Source organism: Astyanax mexicanus, chromosome 1, assembly GCF_023375975.1.
Source record: "Astyanax mexicanus isolate ESR-SI-001 chromosome 1, AstMex3_surface, whole genome shotgun sequence".
Lineage (NCBI taxonomy): Eukaryota > Metazoa > Chordata > Actinopteri > Characiformes > Acestrorhamphidae > Astyanax > Astyanax mexicanus.
This window is the reverse complement of record NC_064408.1, coordinates 20079641-20103039: the sequence shown is the minus strand read 5'-3', so window position 1 is coordinate 20103039 and position 23399 is coordinate 20079641. Positions and strand designations below refer to the sequence as shown.

At 37.5% G+C, this 23399-nt stretch overlaps 2 protein-coding genes across 3 annotated transcripts in view; one reads left to right on the top strand and one right to left on the bottom strand.

The window, feature by feature from the left end:
- Positions 1 to 4034: 4034 nt before the first annotated feature.
- Positions 4035 to 5193, top strand: LOC111191809 (serine/threonine-protein kinase pim-2-like). The gene is made up of 3 exons (XM_022667827.2): positions 4035 to 4554; positions 4694 to 4855; positions 5049 to 5193. The coding sequence occupies exons 1-3, from the start codon at positions 4434 to 4436 to the stop codon at positions 5141 to 5143; spliced, it is 378 nt and encodes a 125-aa protein (XP_022523548.2). The 5' UTR covers positions 4035 to 4433; the 3' UTR covers positions 5144 to 5193.
- Positions 5194 to 6201: 1008 nt separating this feature from the next.
- The window catches only part of sapcd2 (suppressor APC domain containing 2), a 28679-nt gene continuing 11481 nt past the window's right edge, over positions 6202 to 23399 (bottom strand). Inside the window, exons 2-6 of one of the 2 annotated variants that reach the window (XM_007254017.4) lie at positions 19957 to 20093; positions 11294 to 11440; positions 10641 to 10742; positions 10055 to 10168; positions 6202 to 8522 (exon numbers count right to left, since the gene is read on the bottom strand). In XM_007254017.4, the coding sequence (XP_007254079.3) occupies positions 8394 to 8522; positions 10055 to 10168; positions 10641 to 10742; positions 11294 to 11440; positions 19957 to 20093 (629 nt within the window). In that variant the 3' untranslated portion in view covers positions 6202 to 8393. The other variant, XM_022667769.2, reaches the window with a different exon arrangement.

Sequence of the window (23399 nt, the reverse complement as noted above, 5' to 3'; positions counted from 1 at the left end):
CAAAAGATGTTGCAACAAAGTATTAGTTATATGTATTTAACCAGGTGATTTTAAGTTTTTTGTTTTATATTTTTTCGCTGTAAAGATTTATGTTTGTTTTTCAATTGCATTGTACAGGTTATAGGTCACATTAAATGTGAAAAAAGTTATTGTAACGCCAGGTAGTGAGGAGTGACGCAAGCCGAGTAAAATAAGCAAACAGGTTTATTAACAGGCAGTATAACAAAAAACAGTAAAGCCAGGCAAACAAAGATCTCACCGAAAACCAAAGACGTAGTCGAAAGTACAGTCCGAGTTCGTAGCCGAGTATCAGTCCAACCATGCAATAAATCCAATAAGGGCAAGACAAAAGACATAAACCAATAATCCAAAAAGAGAGTCGTAACCATAAAGCCAAAACGAGAAACGATAGGAGAACGCTTAGTATGCAACATCAGTTAACAATACCTCGCGGTGTTTGTTTACATACTGCGGACTTAAATACCGGAGCTAGATGGGTATGAACCGGAACTAACTCAGAACACAGGTGAATCAGAGCGTCGGAGCGAAATGTGATTGGGTGAAGTAGAACGGATACTGTTGGTGTCATAATCAACGGGAATCTGGGAAATGGAGTCCGGTAGTGTGGAAGGAGAACGAGGCGGCGTGATAGTTATGAAATTATTTGTCTTGCTTTAATTTTTTTACAACACAAAAACCTGGCATTTGAACAGGGGTGTGTAGACTTTTTATATCCACTGTATATAGAGCAATGCCAGCATTCAAAATAATAGACAACAAACTGATGGATTGGTCACCAGTAATGTGGGACACTCATTTTCGTCAAAACCTGCTTTCACCTGTTACCTACTCACCTGATTGTAATGAATTTATGAAATGTTCCAAAATATGTGTTCTGTATTGTATTACAATTTCTTAATTCATTTTGAGAATTGAGCAGACTATTCTGCAGATGATGACTTATATGATGAAATTGTGCTGACATGTTTTGAAGAGAACAACCATTACACTGAGAACTAACCAATTGGGATAGATCAACAAGATGCATTCTTTTGGAAAATGTACTAAATGTAGGATGATTGTGTTAAGTGTAGGCTACTTGTACATAACCATTTGCAAAGATGTACTAAGTGCTTGAGACATGTACAAAGAATTTGAAATGTGATGAAAGCAATGAGAAATGCCATTCTGTTATGAGAAACTGCAAGTTAGTTTGGGAATTTGTCCATGTTATTTTGAGAATGTCATCTCAGTTTCAAGAAATGAGCCAAACCAATGGAGAAAAACTGTAAGTGAGATTTATTATTTGAAGTTTTTATAAACATGAAACTCAAGATTTCTAGTTAGCAAAACAGGTGGTGGTTTTCTTCAAAACATGAAAGTTTGAGATCCCCTCAAAGTAAAATTTTAATTTTTACTGTGTGTATAAACAGAACGATGCTTTACATTTAAAGTATACTTTGGTCTCTTTAACATTACATATTGTTAATCAAATGTTGTGATTTAAGTGCACGTGATTTGCTATCTTAACTTTTTATCAACCTCATTATATTGCTGCATATATTTACTGTGTAGACGGTAAAACTCAACTAACATTAATCCATCGCAAAAGCAGATGTTTAGAAAAATCTGGTGCTTAAGCCCCATGATCCTAATTGACTAGTTAGTAATTTTAGCTTGTTAAAAGAATTTAGAAAGCCAACATGTTCTTTCTCTTTTTAGCGGTTAGGATTCAGTATATGCGGATATACTGTGATACTGTAAGAAAGGGCATATATTGCAAATGTTCAAATCATTTTTTTATATTATGACTGTATTGAATGGTGGTAAAAAAGAGACCCTGTTCATTTATTCGCTCAAACTTTTTTTTTTTTTTACAAACATTTTTGGTGCTTTGTAAACGACCATCTATGACGATCTAATGCTTATAACTGAACATATACAGTATACACCTTTTCTCAAGTGAGCTTTAGAGACCTTCACTGATCTGACGGAGGAGTCACATTTCTTCTTCCAAACACTAGGCAGGCCAATTATGTCAAGTCCTGACTTAACCTTCCCAAGGGTCTTATTAACAAATACATGGTGAGTCCTGGATCTACTTAAATCGTCCCCCATGACAGCTGATGCACACTCTCAAAAATCAAGATACCAACACAGATTCTTTTAAAACCATGATATAGGAGAACTACATTGGTTTCCTAAAGAACCTTTTAACTACCCATTCTATCTATAATGCAACAAAAATGCATCATCAAAAACAATTCCTAGTACTTTTAATTTATTAAGGAGGAGATAACAACAAAACAAAACTGTGGGCTAAAACAATGTGACAGTAAATGCAGATATACTGTATAAACCCCCTTAAATTAGATAAAGCAGCTTTTAATAAAACAATTCCTCCAATTATGCAACATAAATGCTTAATTTTACATTGATCTAAAACACAATTCCTGGTACTTTTAAATTAAATTAAATTAAATTAAATTCACAGATTTCAGTTGCAAAATCATTCAGAGCGTAGCTAAATGTGAATAGAATTCTGCACAAAATATTCCAATTTTACATTAGTTGACATTTATTTTCACAAATATTTATAATTACTGTGTATCATTCATATTTATAATTCACAAAGCAAAAAAAGGACTAATGTGTGTATATGTGTGTGTGTTGTCAGGTGACCTTACCCAGGGATCCTGTAGGAGATCACAGAGCGAGGGTCACGTTACATCGGTCGCGTTCAGTAGCTCCTCCATTTTCACTCACTGTTGTGTTTACGCGTATCTCTGTGGAACGCGCCCTCAAAGTGTAATTACGTGCGTGGCAGGGGACAAATATCTTTTTTTATTAAACTCAGAGATGTGTGCCCGGAGAGGACTAAAATTACTGGAGGACCACGGAGTTCAGTGAAAAACAGTAGGTAGTTCAGCCTGTGATGTTCTCAGAGGACAAGAGAAAAACACGTATATGTTCGTTCCGGACGGGAATAAAATCAAAGAGGATATATTAAAGAGAAAATTACCCCAGGACTCCAACTAAAGTTCCGTTTTGTTTATTATTTGTTTATTATTGCTTCCTGCTCCTGCAGGCATCCCCTCTCCTCGATGTAGTCGAAGAGGTCGGAGCAGGGTAATGGACGCTCCATTACCAGCACCAGCTCATGCTGCAGCTCAAACCAGTCCAGCAGCTCCACTGAAAAGCTGGAGGTTTCCTCAGGAACGGACTGGTCTCGGCCCACCATCTGCATGAGAACCACTTCCAGTGGAAATTTCTGTAGTTTTACATTAGTACAAAACATAAAAGAGAACACAGCATTACCCACTACTCCTCTAGAGACCATCAGAAACAGAGACTGACCTCTACCCTGCAGCTCCACCTTGTGGGTGAACTGTTAAAGAAACTGTAGCTTATGATGTATTTATATGTAATACATCATATATTACATATTTATATGTAATATGGATGTATTTAACAGCGATCTGCAGGAAAGAGAGAAATTCAGTATGTAGACGTTCTTTAATCACTGATTTTAGGTGCTTTAGTGTGTTTAAATTTAGCTGATTTATTTAGCTCCTTACAGTTGTACTGAATCCTTTTTTTTAGTTGTACTGAACAGCAGGAAGAGCAGCAGCGGAGACTCCCAGAGTGTGAAGAGGAGGAGAGTGGAGAGGGACGAGGAAGAGGAGCGTGGTGAGTCCACAATGAGTGTGTTTGATGACAGAGGAGTGCAGCCGGACATTAAGAGTACACACACAAATTCACATCGACCGCGGGTTGGTCAGTTAACCCTGTCTGTCCTCCATCTGTAGGGGGTCTGAAGCAGACGTTCATAGAGGTGAACCCTCTCGGAGAAGGGGGATTCGGCACAGTGGTAGCAGGGTTCCGACAGGAGGACATGCTGCCTGTAAATAACACACACACACACACACACACACACACACACACACAGTGAAAACCCACTGCCTCTAAATACACAAATATTAATAAACATCAGTGGCTGCACTGCTTAACACTAGGAAGGCAAAGGTTATGACTACACAGTAATACTAAATAACGTTGCCCAATTTCTCTCTATCCTGCAGATCGCTGTTAATTACATCCCCATCGACACAGTGAAGCGCACTGCTGAGGTGAGCATAAACACACACTCAATCTAACACAAACTGTGCATTAACAGATTCATCATAAGCTACAGTCTCTTTAACAGTCCACCCACAAGGTGGAGCTGCAGGGTAGAGGTCAGTCTCTGTTTCTGATGGTCTCTAGAGGAGTAGTGGGTAATGCTGTGTTCTCTTTTATGTTTTGTATTAATGGAAAACTGAAGAACTTTCCACTGGAAGTGGTTCTCATGCAGATGGTGGGCCGAGACCAGTCCGTTCCTGAGGGAACCGCCAGCTTTTCAGTGGAGCTGCTGGACTGGTTCGAGCTGCAGCATGAGCTGGTGCTGGTTATGGAGCGTCCTCTTGGTTCAGACGGGCGCTGAAGTACCACTCCTGCGCTTTGTGGACTTCGGCTGTGGCTGCCTTTTAGAAGACTCCTACACTCAGTTTGATGGTATGGATTTGCAGTAGAAACTGGCAGAACTGTGGAGAAGCTTTATCTTCTTTGTACAATCTTTCATTACTGAATTCATACAGAATCTGTTCAGAAATGTTCCCTTATGCTCATTCACTGTCTCTGTTTTATTTTAAAGGAACAACTCAGTACACTTCCCCTGAGTTTTTTACCCAGGGGTCCTACCTCCCTGAAATCAACTTTTGCAACTTGGGATGTCTGCTGTGTGGAAAGCGCCCTTTCACCAACTCCACACAGATCATCAGGAAGACGCTCCGCATACCTGCCCGCCTGTCCTGCCGTGAGTGTTCACCATTAATGAGCATTTTGGAGAAGTTATAGTGTAGAGAAGTTAAAGAGTTTACACATAGTAGCTTAGTGTAGAACAGATTATAGAAGCACAAGCACACCTCTCTATCTCTCTTTCTCTCTCACTATCTCATTCTATCTCTCTCTCTCACACTGTAACTGAGTGTTTCTCTGTGTTTCTGCAGAGTGTAAGGATCTGCTGAGGAGACTTGTCGAAGCACCCACAGCGAAGACACTCGCTTCGTCATCTCCTACAGCATCCCTGGCTAAGTTCACCTGACAACACACACACATAGATAGACACATCTGTCTATATCCACACACTTAGTTTACTACCTTAATGGACCACTATGTAACTAATTTTCAGTAGTAAATGATAAAATGATCATTATGTATCATCAGATATTAAGGAAACATGTTGAGTGAAAGCACTGGCAGCTCTTGTCCGCAGGGCTTCAGCAGTACGTTCCTATTTTAAATGTGCAGGCCGTCCCGGAGTATGTGTCAGTATGTGTCCACCCACCGAGGTTGCCAGCCGTAACTACACTACAGCGATCTGTGCTGCAGCAAAGCAGCTTAGCTAGCAGAGCTGGTTCAGTTAAACCTCAGCTGCTACACAGCTTAAAAAGCTTCAGCATGTCTCAAAAAATCTCAGTGACCAAAGCATGAATGTGGTATGTCCTGTAAAAAGGCTAGATTCAGAATAAAACAGGATGAAAAATCTTCACTGCTCATACAAGAACTAGAACACTGGTCAAACTGGGGATGGTTTGTATTAAACTGTTTTCAGATCAGCGTTTTACATCAAACATTTGTTAAAAGAAAAATGTAAACAACCTCTTAGACACAACAGTCCCACAATAAAGAGCATGAATCCTTCACATTTACTGGCAGTTTGTGTTGCATAGTGGATAACATCACCACCTTCCCGTGTGGTGGACTAAATTTGAGATTTGATTCCCCGTCTGTACAAGCACACCATTCTACACTAATAAGAGTTATTGGACAAGAACCCTAAACCTATATTCACATATTTGAATAAAAGTCTCATCTCAATGTCCTAAACAAACACCTCATCACCCGCTGTTCATTCCACCAATTACGAGTGGGTGTTGTACATACTTAAGGTCGACCTGACCTAAGATGATGACTGGTCTCAATTTGTTTGAATAGCCTGTCCATGTGACCAGATAGGCAACTCATATCCCTTGTCCCATGACTTTTGGTATGTCAGTGTGGTAGTGTATGTATATTGTTTCATTTCACCTATTAAGATAATACTTTTCACCATTTTTAGCCAAACAGATAAAAGAAAGCATTTCCTGTGTCAAAAACAGATGGAAACCGCATTTAGTGTTTATTCGCCATGGTATATAGTGATTAATTACAATTTGTAACACTCTCAGACACCACACAAGCATATTTCATATTACATGATCAGCCCAAGTGAAAAATAAAGCTCTGCAATGTCCTGTTGTTACAAATAAAATTCACCAAGGATTACGTTCAGCAAGGGATCATTTTGGGCCCATCCAACCCAAGGAGTCTCTAAATTCCGTGCAGAGGTAATTTCCAATGTCAATTTTTCGGCAAACATGCTTCTAGTGTGCTGCACATCATGAAAGAAGGCTAACAGAGTAACTGCAACTGTGATTTATCACCTTGGGATGATTATCAGAATCACTTTAAACACTCAGTTCATTACCAAAGTCTCTTCCACTTCTCAAAGTCTCTTCTCTTCAGCCCGGCCCCAAGCCTTCACCTCCTCTGCTCTCGGTTCATATGGCCACCATCTTGAGGCCATTAGTTCTTCCTCAGTCTTAAATGTAAACGTAAAGAAAAGCATTTTTTTTCTTACATCAATGTACATACCATGTGTGAGATCAACGTCAAATCTATCCAAATTTATACTATTACCATCGGATTCAGCTGCTAGATTTAAGTTAAAACAATGAATGTAGAAAAACATGGACAGTTTAATGTCTCTCAAAAGTGAAGCCGCCACAGGTCTAGCTTTAAGGAAATCTGTGGTGCCATCATACTGCTGCCTGGATGCAGTATGATGTGTAGAGTAGTTAAATATAATGTTATTGATCATGTGACATTAGTGTAAAATGACCAATGTGATCTAATTATTGATTTATTAGCCAGCCAGATCATTCTATTGTGATTACACATGCTGGATTCTGTAGTACTGTAATTTGAAGCAAATGTAAATTGTTTCATAATGAAATACACAAGCTTCACTTTTCACGTTAAAAAGCTTAGGGGACAAACTAGTTGTCCAGTGGAAAAATCCTTTAGGCTGAACTGTAAACTCAATAACGGCGGTCTGAGATGCTTGGTCTGGGAGAAGAGGGTAGGTCTTTCAAATAAGTAGGTGAGACACCTTTGGCCTCTACTGTGCAAATTCAACAACACAGTGGCATGAATGACCTTTTTGTTTTAAAAAAAATGGAAAGGATCGAAAAAAAAAACAGTGCCCATGCTTATACACAGTCATTGAATAAAGCTATTGATGGCTAGCACCTATTTAAGAAACCATGCACAAAAGATCAAATTTGTTACTTTCAGAGCTGGACTCCTTAAAAAAGGATCAGATTCAAGCAAATCCTTGTCCATCTTTCTCCAAATGTACAGTACATGCAAATGACATTACAGTCATTTATGAAATAAATCACACTACAAACCCAAAATGAAATAGCTTAGTCACAGCTTTGAGATAAAACACCTCAAAGTGTGTCAAAAGATGTAAAAACAGTCCAGTTGTTGAACATGCAGCAATGCAATGCGTTGAACTGATTAGCTGGAGTGTGAGAGATGGAAATGTTATGTAGATAATACTGCAATGCATGTTCCAGGTATTTTTTTAAGGAATGAACAGTCAAGAATATAGAATGACTGTAGTGAAATCACTTTCAGTTTAAGGATCCCTATCTATTAAGAGTGGTTTGAGGATTCGTATATTTGCATGGCATAAGGAGTGGGTAAAGAGATCGAGCAAATACTATTTACACAGCCAATGCACAATAAATCCATAGACCATTTATGTTCTATGTTAAATAGAGAGGGTTCTCTATTCTGTAAACAGCAACATTTAGTTGTGGAGTGTTGGGTTTCTGTTTTTCATGAAAAATTATATTTTTGGGATAGATTTTGATGTGTGATCCAAGCCGTCCTTTATCATAGCATGGTTTAGCTGTTCAGGTGATGAGCTCAGAACTCCAAATGTTACTTGTTCAGGACCAGCAGCTTAAAGGGAGCAAGATGATTATTCACTGATTAAATGGTTGACTGAAGAACAGATACACAAGTTCCATTACCGCAGGGACCCAAGTTCCATTTTCCATTTTCAGTGGCGCAAATTCTTCTACAGTCTTAGTCTTGCTCAGGAAGAGTTCTTTTTCAAACACACTTAACTCAGCTGCAGCATGTATGAAGAATCTCATCAGTTCACAGTAAAAGGGAGTGGTCATAGTAAAATCACAGTCGATTGCACTGTGGTTGTGACGTGGTTGCTCTTGTCCTTCTCATATGAAGGTGGAGTCGAGGGCACTGTTGTCATGAGCACTCCGAGCTCGTGCCTCAAACAGCTGCTTAATTAGAGCTGATTTCTCCTGCTCCAGCTGGGTAATACGCTCGCTCTTCTCTGTCACCTCCTGAGACAGAAGAGAGACAGACAGTGAGACAGACATGTTTAATTGAAATGCTCACTGAAGACCATGTGAGTTTTCAGTTAGTTTAAGAAACAACATTAAACAAGGATGTTCTGTTATGAAATGTAACATTTCTTGTTCCACAGGTCTCATGTGTGTAAGAGGAATACATACTGAAAGACCTTACAAGACCAATTACCCCCACTGTGATGGTAATGATGGCGAGCGGCAGCATCTGGCTAAAATTGTCCATGCAAACTATTTTAGCCAGATGCTCAAAAATCACATCCACATTTAAAGCACAATGCGTTACTCACTTACTTAATGATGTTTACTGTGGCACACATTTTTTGTTTTTCAGCTACCCAATATTCACATTACTTTTTATTTGTTTACTAGTACAAATTTAGCAGGGTATTAGGGTATTATCAGCACTGTAAAAAATTAAGAGACCACCTTATTATTATGTTTTTCCTTGATTTTACCAAATTGAAAACCTGTGGAATATATTCAAGAGGAAGATGGATGATCACAAGCCATCAAACCAAGCTGAACTGCTTGAATTTTTGCCCCAGGAGTGGTATAAAGTTATCCAAAAGCAGTGTGTAAGACTGATGGAGGAGAACATGCCAAGATACTTGGCAAGAAAACTGTGGGTTATTCCACCAAATATTGATTTCTGAATTCTTAAAACTTTATGAATATGAACTTTTCTTTGCATTATTTGAGGTCTGAAAGTTCTGCATCTTTTTGTTATTTCAGGCATTTTTCATTTTATGCAAATAAATGCTCTTTTTTGATAGAATTTGGAACAAATGTTGTGCGTAGTTTATAGAATAAAAGAACAATGCTTATTTTAATCAAACATATACCTATAAATAGCAAAATCAGAGAAGAAATCACCTTTTCAATGTGAAATTTCAAGAAAGAAAAATAGACAATATAGGCAGCTACACTAGCGTTTATTTCCTCTATTAAAGCTCAGCTTAACTTTGCACATTAAAGAACAACTTCAATGTGTTTCTTTTTTGCTGCATTGGATCGGGACTCATTATCAGCAGAAAAAAAAGTTTAATTGGGACACCCCTAGCATTAACATTTCACTTGTAGAGGAAATGATGGATTGAATTAAATACTAGGAAATTCTGAAACAAAACATCACATCTAAATACCTAGCCTAAACACAACAGACTACCAAGAAGCTATAATACTTGCCAAATGCTTTGGACCAATTCTTTCTTGCAACTGTAAGAGATTAAAATAAAATATAACCTTGCTTATAATAGTTTAAAAATGTATCTTTTGAAAGTTAGTTCTTATTTTACTTGATTTTAACTGTACAATTGACAATTTGACCCACACTTTTGCATGTCACTGTATTTTAAACAAAATGTCTGAAGAGGGTTGTCTGAAAATACTGTACCCATGTTGTCCTAAACTATTATGGTGAGTCTACAAATACAATGATAGAATAGAAACATGTGGTACTGAATTATAATTATTTTTATGTTCCCAACATTTTTTATGAGTTATACCTGAGTGAGAAGGCGGTTTTGGTCCTTCAGTCTCTGGATGGCCTGTGGAGGAGCTGGGACTGTCGGGACGTTTGGGGAGATGGAAGTGGGCTGTGTACTTGGTGAAGGAAATGACTGGGTGAAAAAAGAGAAAGATAGAGCATGTATATTTTATTGTTAATAGAGCTGAGAATTTTAATTGCAATACCAAGCCATAGTGCTCAGAAGTACTACCAAAGAAAAAAAAGCTAAATAAAATTAAATACCACTGAAGTTAAAAACTGAGAGGAACTGACTTTTTTGGTATTAAAAATCTTGACAAACTATATAAGATGTTAAAACATTTTTGTATTGTTAAGTTAGTATTAAATTAGAGATTTCATTTTTATACAGGTATACCTTCCTCCTGTGAAATGAGCCAGAAATTTCTTCCTTATGAGTAACATCTTCATTCACCCATTCAGGAGGAAACCAGTCACTTGACTGCGATCATGATTACTTTAATTCCAAACTCATTCGTCAAACTGTCTGTTGTTAGTCTGACCAAAATCTAATATTTTCTGAACACAATCAGAGAGTGTCTGACATAAAGACGTAATAGACCAACCATTCCAGAGCAGGATATGAGATCATTAAGGCAGCGGTTGACTTCCTGTAGTTTAGGAAGAAGGACATTCAGACGACTTTGACTGGATTCTGTCATAAAATCCTGAAACAGAAGAAAATATAAAAGCATATATTTAGAGTTTCTAGTTTTCTAGTGAAGTCAAAGTTATAGATGTATGCTGTGTGTAATTCAAAGTTATAATTTAAGTAAAAATATTAATATTTCATTTCAAGTAAAGGGTTGCTGTGATATAAAACTGAGGCTACCTGCCTGGGCTGCAACTAATGATTATTTGGGCAGTCGAATAATCTGACAATTACTTGTAGGATTTATCGATAAGTCAGTGAGTAACACTGAAACAGAAACACTGATATTGTAGATTATGTTGACTAAACATTGCAGCCCTAAACACAGAGGTATTGATGTGCATATTACGTTTTTAAGAGAAAATTATTTTAAAAATACTGAAATATATTGCATACTTGTTTATTTGTATTATTATTGTTTATAATAATAGATACATGGATTATTAAATTAACCACAAAAAAATAATGATCATTAGGTACGGCCCTAGTCACAAGAAACAGACTCTGCCAGTGCTTTTTTCAGACATGTTTTTAAGTTTATTTATATTATGCATGAACTGTACTCACAGTGCAGTGGCTGCTCTGTCCAACCAGCCTCTGTCTCTCAGTGACACTGTGGATCTGGCTCTGGTACCATTCTCTGGCTCTGTCCACCACATCAAGCCCAGCCAGGAGTGTGTCCTTCTCTTGCTCTAGCTCCTTCATCTGCTTTAACTGTGGAGACACAAGAACAGAATCATGCATTTCAGTGATCTTTAAAAAAACTGTTATGGTACATGTACTTTTATCAAACTGTTACATTACAAATGTCACAGCTTCTGGTAACCTAAAAACCTTAAACTATAAGCCAGCAGAGAAAAAAGAGGATTTGCATGGTATTGTGGGAATTGTAGTGGATTTATCAATATTTTTACATTAAATGTAGTTTTGTCTCTCCTATGCATTGTAATTTTAGTGAAGTTAAATCACTGAAATAATAATACTGGATAGATTTAATCTGCCACTGGTAGATACTGTATCTTATAGAAAATGAGAACAGTGCAAATATTCCTTTTGTATCAGGCAGCAAAAAGTTATAGTTCAATGCGTTATATTTACTTTGCCTCATGTGAACCTGCATGTCCTGCTATTGCACATGCCCATAAAGCAATAACAATGCAGAAACAATAGACTTTTTTATTGTGCAGACAGTATTCAAATATAAGAGGCAGTCATAACTTTGTATTTTTTTATGGCAAACATCAATGTAAAAAAAAAAGACATTTTTCATAATTTCTCTTGACCTTCTGATCATGAAATTTTTAATCAATACAAAAAACAATTATCAGATTGTTTTTGTGTGACAGCATTGTTCTGTGAATAAAGAAAATAGGAATTTTTAAGATATGCTATGGAATGTGTCACTTTTAAGAGCAATGGATTGATAATTATTAATCTTTTGACACTGGAATTGGAACATACAAAGTTTAAGGGCCCTATTGTACACCCTGCACAAGGAACGCCACAAGGCTCATTGCTATCTTATACCCTGTCTATTTTCACATCTTCCGTCTGTGCTTTTAAAATAGCAACAGAGTTTACAAATATATCTACACTGATGGGCATACTGGTCTGGAAGTGAGGTGTGTTGAGGTACATTTCTGGGGTATTCCTATATTGGTGCACTACTGACTGAATAAAACCCTGACAACAGTCAACCGTCAGATCTTCATGCTCAACACGCATACACCCCCTGCTGGTTACACACGCACATGACACTCCACAGTGCAAAAACCCACCTTTACACCAACAATAACAGAAAAAAAGATAAAATAACATTGCTGTTCCCGTAAATGACCTGCTCGTGCACCTTCATAGCTGTATAACGTTATGTTGCAACATAAATGGTGCAACAATTGTATACCTTGTAATTAAACATTTTATTCTATAAATTAGGTCAGAACTGGTTCCATGGAACTTATAACATTTTATGAAAGCATTTGATTATTAAAATGGTTAGAACAGAGTACTAACTTATTAGTACAATTACATTTTGTAAATAAGGTCAGATGAACGGACACACATTCACACATTCCTGTAGTAATGCTCTCAGGATGTTCAGTACATATGTCACTTAGGGACTTCATGAGTTAAAATGAAGGCCAGAGAAACTACTGTAGGAACTTTACACAGCTTTTAAAGGGTCTGTGACGCACATGTTTCCATGGGTTCGTTTTTTTTTTTTTTTTTAAAGTCGACATACCAGCTCATTTAATGGGCTCTTCTTACCAGGTAAACAAAAGGGGTAATATTAAGGTCAGCAAATATGATTTAGGTTATGTCCATATACTGCACAATAATATGATACTGTAATTATTATGACAGGCCTACAAAAAGTGATTAATATTTTAGCTACACTGGTTATACAAAAAAAAAAAAGTAGGTCTGGCACTCGTGTGCAAATGCATACTAAAGTCCATTCCTTTCAATAGTGAACTCCTCATTTGAATAAGACCCTGGGAGAGGAGAAACGCTATGAGAGCAAAAGGGGAGTGGGGGGCTTTTGTAGCTGGAATGAAGCATGGTCCAAAGTGTCAGGCTGTGTGTTTGTGTGGTGGGCCAGGGAGAGGGTAAATCCTCTTTTATAAAGAAAAAGCGAGAGAGGGGGGGTGGGCAGTGCATGCAACAGTGCAGCCAGTACAGATGCAGGCAGAGCGATCCAACAACAGAGTTAAAGTGACACGGCATGGCAGACAATGACATCACCTGACAGACAATGACATCACCTGACACAGAGCATCGGGGCTGAAGCAACACTGGCTCTAGTTAGTGTTTTTTTTTTTCTTCTTGAGTGCTGGTCGTACTTGAATGAAAAAGTACTTCAGGCTGCAAAACATGGCATGTAAATATTTGAGAGGTGTATTTAGCCTAGACTAAACACTCAGAGCAGCAGGCAATGTGTCAGAAGCTGGAAGAGTGCAGCAGAAGAAAGCTTCAACTGTGGACATACTTGGTTGAAGGTTTGCTAAAGTCCAACCAATGCCTCAACTCCACTTAAGAATGATCATTAACTATAGTGCAACAGCTTAGTCTGGCTTATAATTAGCTTTATGCTGGTTAATCTTCAACATGCTAACCTTAGGTGACCCTAAAGCTGCAGAATGTCTGCTATTTTAAAGTAACCTGACCATGACAATGAACACCAGTATTCTTACAAAGCAACTTTATACAAGTGCAATAAACACATTAGTAGTATCTTTTACTGTATATTTAATTTTAATTAAGTACACAAACTTAAGTTAAAAGTAAAAATATCCAAGGTTTTCCTAAACATTTTACTCTAGCAAAAGTACAAGTCCTTACAAACGTTTGACCTTTACTTGAGAAAAGTACACAAGTATTTGTCTTAAAATGTATTTAAGTATCTAAGCCTACGCTCACATTACCACATTTTGCTCAATGTGGCTCAGATCAGATTTTTTCATGGCTGTGTGAATGTGCCAAATCAGATTTTTTCAAATCATATTTGAGTCACTTTCATATGTGGTCCTAAATCAAATACGTATCCGATCCATGGACATGCAACTCGAATGTGAACAGTCAAATTCATATGGCATTCATGCGTCTTTTTGCTTTTATGCTTGCGCTAAGTGCTTCTATCTTGTACCCACACATCTCTTGGTGCAGCTGTGCAGCTATAGCTGCAAAAACAGCAAAAGCAAACCGCCTGGTCTTTTTTCTCCTCCTCGACCTGAGCATGAATTCAGACCAGCTATTTGCTGTTTCTCCACTCCAGCAGAAGATGCTCCACATATGAGCTGCTAACGCATTTCTTTCCCTTATAAAGCTACGAGTCATCTCTCAAATATGACGTTTTTTGTTGTTGATGAAGAAGGCAACGTTTATACATGTATCAATGTGCGCATGTGAAGCGTTTCAGGAACAGATTTGTTCACATTACACAGATACAGATCACTTACATTTGTAAATCTGAACCATCAAGATAGCCAAATCCGATCTGGCTTGTAACCTAAAGTAAAGTTCCTATGACTTATTATGATTCTTAAGTCCTATTATTGTTTCTGTAACAAGACTCTTTCATATGCAGCTCATGATTCTTTTAGGTGAAAAGACTCTAGCGCCACTTTTGGTTTACCACTCTTTTAATAGACTGTCATTAATTAGGCTGACACTGATGTCAGTTAAAATGATCATAAACACAAAACATTGAAGGCAAACATTTTCACATAGTTAGAATCAAGTGAAAACTTTTTTTTTGACATTTAAGCTGCTTATGGTTTATTTACAACTTTTACAGCAAGTATAAGTTTATGGTTAACAAAAATGCTTTAAATACAGGTCCCAAAATAAGTTTCCTATATTCCATCTATATATTCACTAAACGTTTGCACTGACACTGAACCACAAGCTGTGTCAAACAGGTCAAAACAAGTTCAAAACAAAGTATGCGTGGTACCCCAATTAGACTGCTTGCTTAATGCTTCTTTCATTTTGATGTGTTACATTCTTATGCAGGAAAAATCCAAAAGGAAATTACTAGACTTGTCAGGATGACATATATCGTCCCATAACTATAAGACCGTTAAATATCACTGATATAATGATAACATTATAGCATAACAAAAAATTAATACTCTTTTAAGATGAAAAAAAAAAATCATAGATTGAGAAACACAATATATTTTTTTCTTCACCTACTGCAGTCCACACTGTGTATATGGAGTCACAATTACTAAAGCATTGGTCTGGCATTGCATGACTGTCTAAAATACTGTTCACTGTTATAAATATGAACAAACATACAAATTAACACAATAGACAATATCATGATTATCAATTACTATTAAGGTAATGTCCATTTATTGTACGATAGGTCAATAATTTAATTATCATGACAGGCCTAAGAATAACTTAAAGAAAAAGACCGGAATGAAGTAAAACATTAAAATGTAGTGTTAAGAAAAAGGCCACTAAAATAGAAAACTAAAAATACCTCAGTAAAGATGCATTTTAAAATGACTTAAGTACAGTATCAAATAGGGGTGGGCAATATGGCTCTAAAATAATATCACGATATTTCAGGGTATTTTTGCGATAACGATATACTTGGCGATATAGGAAAACTAAAATAATTCATTCATTTCAGGAATATAGTACAATAGTATAACAGAATACTCATAATGTGGCAAAATAAATAATATAGCATAAAATAATATAATGCAGCAAAACATATTGCAGAATATTTAGTGCATGCATATAAACTGCAAAATAAAACAATTATACAATAAATAAACCCAAAGCTTCACGTAAATACTAGACTAATTTTAAGACAGAACAGCCCTATTATCACGATATGGATTTTTAATATCATGATATTTCTGTGTCACGATATATTGTATACGATATAATATTGCCCACCCCTAGTATCAAACAACATTTACTTTGTTTAACTGTCCACCACTACATAAATTATGTGATAAACAACTATTTTTATAGCTAATATAGCTGCACTGCCTGGTTCTGCTTATGTTAATATTATATCAAAGGAGACCTCACACAGTAACTTCATACTGGTAAACTTTAACCAGTCAGGAACCTGGAGTCTGATTTTCAGAAAGGAAACTTAGCATAACTTGGCAGTGAGAACTGTTCTTTCAAAACAATGGCTCTTCTGGGGTTCTTTGGTAAAGCAACTCAAAGGAGTTAATTTTTCCATAATGTTTTTTATATTGTAGCATTAAAAACAGTTTCACTACTTATACAAGTCGAATACTAGTGTTTCAGTACTATATACAGCACTCATTTTGCTAAGAGCATTCTCTAAAAATACTGCTGACAATAAATTGTTCCCAAATTCAACCCAATACAGCACCCCCCCCCCCCCCCCCCCCTTCACTACCAAAACACAATACTCCACATACAGTACACCCCCCCTGCTCCTCCTCCATCATTCACTCACCCAGAGGAAAAAGTGCAGGGCCTTGCTGGAGTACAGGCTGCTGCTGAGTGGGATGAAGACAGTGGTGTAGGCTGCCCACACAGCGTTCCAGGCCGGACCCGCCGGCCCTAATGCCTCCCTAGCTTCCAGGCCCGGGGGCCCAAGCCGGCTAACCACCATGGGGATGGGGAGGGGGGGGTTAGGGAAAAGGAGGGAGGGAGGGAGGGAAGGAGGGAGGGGGCAGAGATCCGAGCCTGACGGGTCCAACCAGAGAGACGGCGCTGGACACAAGAGCAGTGCACGGCAAGGAAAAGGAGACGGAGAAGGAGAAAAGCAAGCGCAGGGAAGAGAGAGATAGAGGGGAAAAAGAGAGGGGAAGGGGAAAGAGGGAGAAAGAGGAATGAGTTGTCAGGGAGAGCAGAATGGACGAGGGGAGGATCGAATAGGAGTGAGAGGGAGGGGGAGAGCTGGGGAAAGCAGAGTGAAAAGAGGGGAGGGGTAGGCGGAGGCCACACAGAAAGTAAAAAAACGAGCAAAAAAACAAAAAGCGTGTACTCCAGTTTCAGAGAGATTTAGGGGGTTGTTTTAAAGGAGTAGTTGTGAGTACTTGTGTGAAAATCAGATCTCATCACATATCATCCCTTTAAAAACATTTCAACAGTTTATGACAAAAACTATATAATTAACTTTTATCCTATTTTTATCCAGTATTTCCTAATTTAATCTCTGTGATAACCCTGTGATTCCCCCAGTCCCATTCCACCATCTGGGTTGCCAGGTATAGAAGTTGCAGTTGATTAAGCTGTCAGTGTTGTAATCGTGCTCTTTTTGTTTCTGATAAATGTCAAATTCAGTCACATAGAGGCAGGCGGAAGGCTTGCCCCTAATAAATCTGGGCAGGGTTTGAGCAGTCAAATGGACTCGTCTCCATCCTAAAGCTCATTTTTCCAAACAATACAGTACCTTCTTCTTTATTTTTTGTCTTTAAAAACATCACAAAGAAAGTTTACGGTAGTGTACAGTCCGCTCTTATTTACAGTCTACTTTCTCTTTTTTTCCTCCCTAATTTTCATTTTCTCCCCAATTACCCAACACACTCATTAGGACTCCCCCTATCACTAGTGATGCCCCAACACACCAGTAGGGTGAAGACTAGCCCATGCCTCCTCTGACACATGTGAGGTTAGCCACCACTTCTTCTCAAACTGCTGCTGATGCAGCATTGCTGAATAGCATCACAGCGTACTCGGAGGAAAGCACAACGACTCGGTTCTGATACATCAGCTCACAGACGCCTTGTACTGATCACTTTGGAGTGATGTGGGAAGAGAGCGCCATCTACCCACCCAGAGAGAGCAAGGTTATTGTGGTCGAACCAGCAATTTCCTGATAATAGTGGCAGCGCTTAGGCCGCTGGACCACTCAGAGCCCCTTACATTCTACTTTCTTGACTGTCAGACTGCATCCGAAGAAAGTAACAGATTAACAGAAAAAATATTAATAGATTTTTTTGTATATGTATAAAATTACTTAAACATTACATAAACTAAATCCAGTTCATGGACATAATTAATTACTCATGGAAATATTCATGAATAAAGACAAAGATGGACTAGAAACATAAGCCTAATCCTCCTAAAATCTCTCATTCTCCTTTAACAATCATCAAGACAGAGACTAGACTATAATCCCTGTCTACAATTCTCAGAGCTCCAAGATATCCCCACTTCGGAAGAAACCACAATACCAGTAATTATCTATTCCTCACAGTCATCACAATCTCAGACAGTGGTGGGCTGTAAACCTACAAATCTTCCGCTCAGGAAGCTAAAGCTCAGACCTGGCATCCACTACACACTACACTTTCTGGCTCTGACAGACAACTGCATCAGAGAACTTGGCAACAGCAGCTACTGTGTCTTCTGTATTTACACCTTTTATACCCCACACTACATCAATATATCATACACTGACGGAGGATTTAACACACATAGTTAATGTATAAATGTATAAGCGGATCTATCACACCAATAATAAAGGGACGATCACAGACTTATTTTTGGCTGCTGCTCTGCAAGGATATAAACGCATAAATCTCCTGACTACAGGATGGAACTTCAGAGAACCTGATACATGCAGCCTGTTTAACCTTAACACAGCACAGTTTAAAACTGAATAAAAATTGAATAAAAATACTGCTCACCAGTTGAAGCATCAAAAATATACATTTAAAACAATATCAGACATTATTATTTGTTTATTTATTTTCAAATTTTTCCCATTTTCTCCCCAATTTACACGGCCAATTTCCCAACCCACTCACTAGGACTCCTATCACTAGTAATGCCCCAACACACCAAGAGGATGAAAACTAATAATGCTTCCTCCGATACATGTGAAGTCAGCCACCATTTTTTTTTTCGAACTGCTTCTGATGCAGCATTGCCGAGCAGCCAGCGAGCTTGGAGGAAAGTGCAGCAGTTTGGTTCTGGTACATCAGCTCACAGACACCCTGTGCTGTACACATCACCCTAGGAGAAATGTGGGGAAAGAGCGCCATCTACCCACCTGGAGGGAGCAAGGCCAATTTTGCTCCCTCTGAGTGCCAGAAGCTTGATGGCAAAGCTGCATGAGCGGGGATTCGAACCTGAGACCTCTCCCTTATAGTGGCAGCGCTTTAGACAGCTGGACCACTCGGCGCCTTAATATCAGACACTATTATACGTTATTAAATTGATTAGCCCTTACAATCAATATCAGACACAAAATGTTCATTTTACTAACCCTAATAGGTGTCAGTACTAGGCTGATGTCAACAAAAATTGTAGAATCAGATATTACAAGGGGAAAAAAATTCATGCATTGTAATCTTGTAAGAAATCTAGTGTAAAACAACACACTAATACTTTATGCAGAATATTTTGCTTCTAGATTCTTATCATAAGTAAGAAGAGAAGATGTTTTATGAAGGGTTTATATTGAATGTTTGTATTTTATTAAAAACAGTATAATTGGATTGCATCCTTCATAATGACTCTTAAGTTAAGACAATAGGAATTTCAGCAAGCTCAGGAGGGAACATGGTTTCATTGTGAAATTTAACTTATGATATTAACTAAATGAGCTCCATGGGTTTAAAAGCTTATAAAAGCATTATTTGTCTTTTAGGTGTACATTCAACACCCAGCTGAACATCATTAAACTATTTATGCCTGTAAACCACAGTGGCCAAAATGTGGACAAGGAGGGCAGAACTGTTGTATTCTGTGTTAAGTTCGTTAAGTTTCCATACCATTCCATAGTCAACTCCATTAGTGATTGTGTGTCGTCTCTGCTCATCTCGGGTCCTCCCGTGCCTTCTGGATCCTGTGAAGCCTGTAGTAGTCTCACTCTGTGATCGAGGTAGACCGGTGCTTTCACTAGGAGGACCTGTGAGGGGAAATAAATGAAGAGAGACAGAAGAAAAGGGCACAAGTAAGGATAAGTTCAATTCATCTGTTAAATTAATTAAAAGGTTTCTTTAAAGTGATGTCAGGAATGAGGTTTAAAACATGAAAACATGCAGTGAGGCTACAGACCAGTATTACAAATTATACCACTCAGAGCCACAAGAGGGGGCTGATCTTAGTTTATCTTAAATAAGGCCTTAAATAAGAAACAGTGGCTTGGGAAAAGTGTAATGATTATATATTAATAGTAATAGATTATAGATTAAAAGTTAAAAAATCCCACAACATTTTAGTGCATTATAATGATTTTCCAGCATCCAATGTACAACAAACTAAATAAACAATTAACATTTTAATCATTATTAATCAAGGCAATATGACAAAGCACTAAAATCTTTTAATTTCAAGAAAATACTACTGCAACAAACAATAAAGCTCTATTTTTTCTATACAATACTAAGAATGTAACAAGATAAAAATATTATATCATAAACATAATGCAATCTAACACAATAGTAAAGTGGATTTTTTAAGTTAAGTTTAAAAATTATAGTGATACTATTGTGTATAATTATAGGTTATGGTACACCCCTGCTGTTTATGTGAAGATATTTAGGTGAAGTTCAAAGAGTTCAAAGGCCAAAGACATGCTTAGTTTGCACACCTGTAGGAACCCAGGAGAACCACTTATCATCAACATGACCATTTGTAAAGGTGCTGGAATGTGAAGATAGTGTGGAGGCACACCGGGAGGGGAAAACCACCAAAAACGTTATTTCAACTGGTAGTGAGAGAGAAGCAGGGCTGCTGTTTACTTTTGAGCTGAGGGGGAGAAAGTGAGCTCATTATATCCTGGAAAGAATCTGCCCTGATATGTGGGAGCTTTGACAGACCGGTATTTTACAGCCCAGCTGATGTTCAGACAGAGTTACACCCAAAAGCAAAGATCTCAGAGTCAGGTCTTGAGAGGTTTGGCTTAAGGAAACTGAATACATATAAAAAGTGTAGTGCAGGGTCACAGCCCTCTTAGACTGGAATAATTAACATTGATTTTTTCTGTTATACAGTATCCTTTATTTAGTAAAGCACCTATCAAAATCATTTTAACATCAGCAGAGATTTGGAAAGACTAATACTGCTTTTAGACAGACGTTTAGGTATTTTAACCAGTTTTAAAGTTTGAAGATCTAGGAAAAATAGTAAAAGTGTTTTTTTCAGTATGAATTTCTTCTGCTTGCCTTAATTAGTGTAATCAACATGTAATATGAAAGTGGTTAATATCACATTTTTGCAACCACCTCCTATAAAACCAACAACTAAAAAAATAATGTTATGCAAAACTGTTTTTTTATATGTTATAGGTCTTTCAAAAGTAATAAAGTAGTGAAACCTTAAAAGTTTGAACATGCATTTTTTTAATGAAATACGTGTGAATTATCCTAATTGAACCACTACCTGTTAAAGGTAAGGAAAAACATTGCAATAAATTCTGAAAGAATAATTAGCATTAGAGTTTCAGGCATTTTTTGGATAATTAAAAATGCACCATTTGTTGGTGAACATAACAGGAATATTTATGATAAAAATTGGACACACCTCTTAATTATTGAATTAAGATTTTATATTCAGTCCAATTGCTGCAGGTGATGTGGGATGATTCTTAACCAGTTACCATAACTAGTTAATTGGTGACATTTCTTCCCTCCTACATAGTACCTAATCAACTGTAAACAGTATTATTAAAAATAGAATATATATAAACCACAGCAACTTTTTTAGTGCATGAAAGTCACCAAAAATATAAGTCCGAATCTGCTGTATTTCTAGCACAGTGTTCAATGACTTTAGCCTTCTAATGCACAATGAAATATACACAGATTAGCCACATTAAAACAATATAATATGTATAACTAACAATAGTCCAACGTTACTGTTCATCTACTTTTGTATATTAAACTTAAACTTTTAGATGAATTCTCCTACAGAAACCGTTTCCAGGAATCGTGTCTGTTTTTCCAGATCTCTTTTTAAATCCACACTCGTTGTTAATCAAAAGCTTTTCTCACTTCCCAAGCCTGAGACATCTCCTCCCAGGATACTTTACACATTCCTAATAGGGCAAATGTTAATCTCTGCTGACAAATGGCTCAACCTGGATTTGGGTGTGAGGGAGCATTCTGAAGTAACACCTACAGAAGATCCTCTATGTGAAAAGAGTTACAGAGGCTACAAGATATTGGAAATCACAGTACAGTCTTGGGGTGAGGCTGTCAGGTTATTCTGGTGATTTTACAATAGTATGTGTCACTTGTAGAGGACAAGCACTGACATGCTCCTGCTGCCCGACCGTCTTATCAACATAGCGGTGAAAGTGTCCCAGCCTTAAATGTGTCAAGTGAGGTAAAAGGATATTCCTGAGAAAAGATTAATGAAAGTAAAACAGCAACAGTATCCAAAAAAGTTATAGTCATACTGTTGAGCCTTTCTGTGGAAAAAAAATCAACATCTAAGATGTGCTGATTGGTGGCTTATATGAACTTGACAAATGATTGCTGTAGTACAGCTGGGAAGTTGTTATAGTGGCTTGCTGCTATGTTGTTACTATGTAGGTGCTAGGTAATTGTTATGCAGCGGTGTTGCTAGATAGATGTTCTGGAGGTGCTAAGCGGTTGCTTGACAGTTAATTCACTCTTTTTGCACAACAATTGTTATTATTATGGTGGTTTGGTTGTACTTGGAGGAGTTTTTGGTTGTTCAATGTGTTTTGGAAATATGTGTTTACACTGGTATAACATCAAATGTTTGGTCTTATTCAGATATAATTCTGACTCAACTCAACACACAAGAGAGACCAGGTATAATTGGGGTTAGTTACTATGGTATCATGTGTGTTTAATATGATGTTGCTAGGTGTTTGCTGTGTGGGTAATAGGGTGATGCTTGGCTATTGTCATGGTGCTTAGTGATGTCTAGCGTGTTACTAAATGGTTGTTAAATAGGTACTGTGGTATCCCAGGTGACTGAAGTGGAGTTGAACAGTGATTCCTATGGTACCCCGTGTAGTTGGTTGGGTGTTACTACTGTATTTGCTTCATTGAAATCATTGAGGTACAAAGGTGCAAAGAGTAGTATCAAAAATCTGTATAAACCCATAAACTCGCCTGTTTAGAACAGTGTGAATATTCACAAGACAAATTAATAATCTGGCAGAAACTAGATTAAAAAAAGAATGGAAAGAATAATGATACAAATCAGGCCACAAGCTACACTGGTCTGGCAAATAACG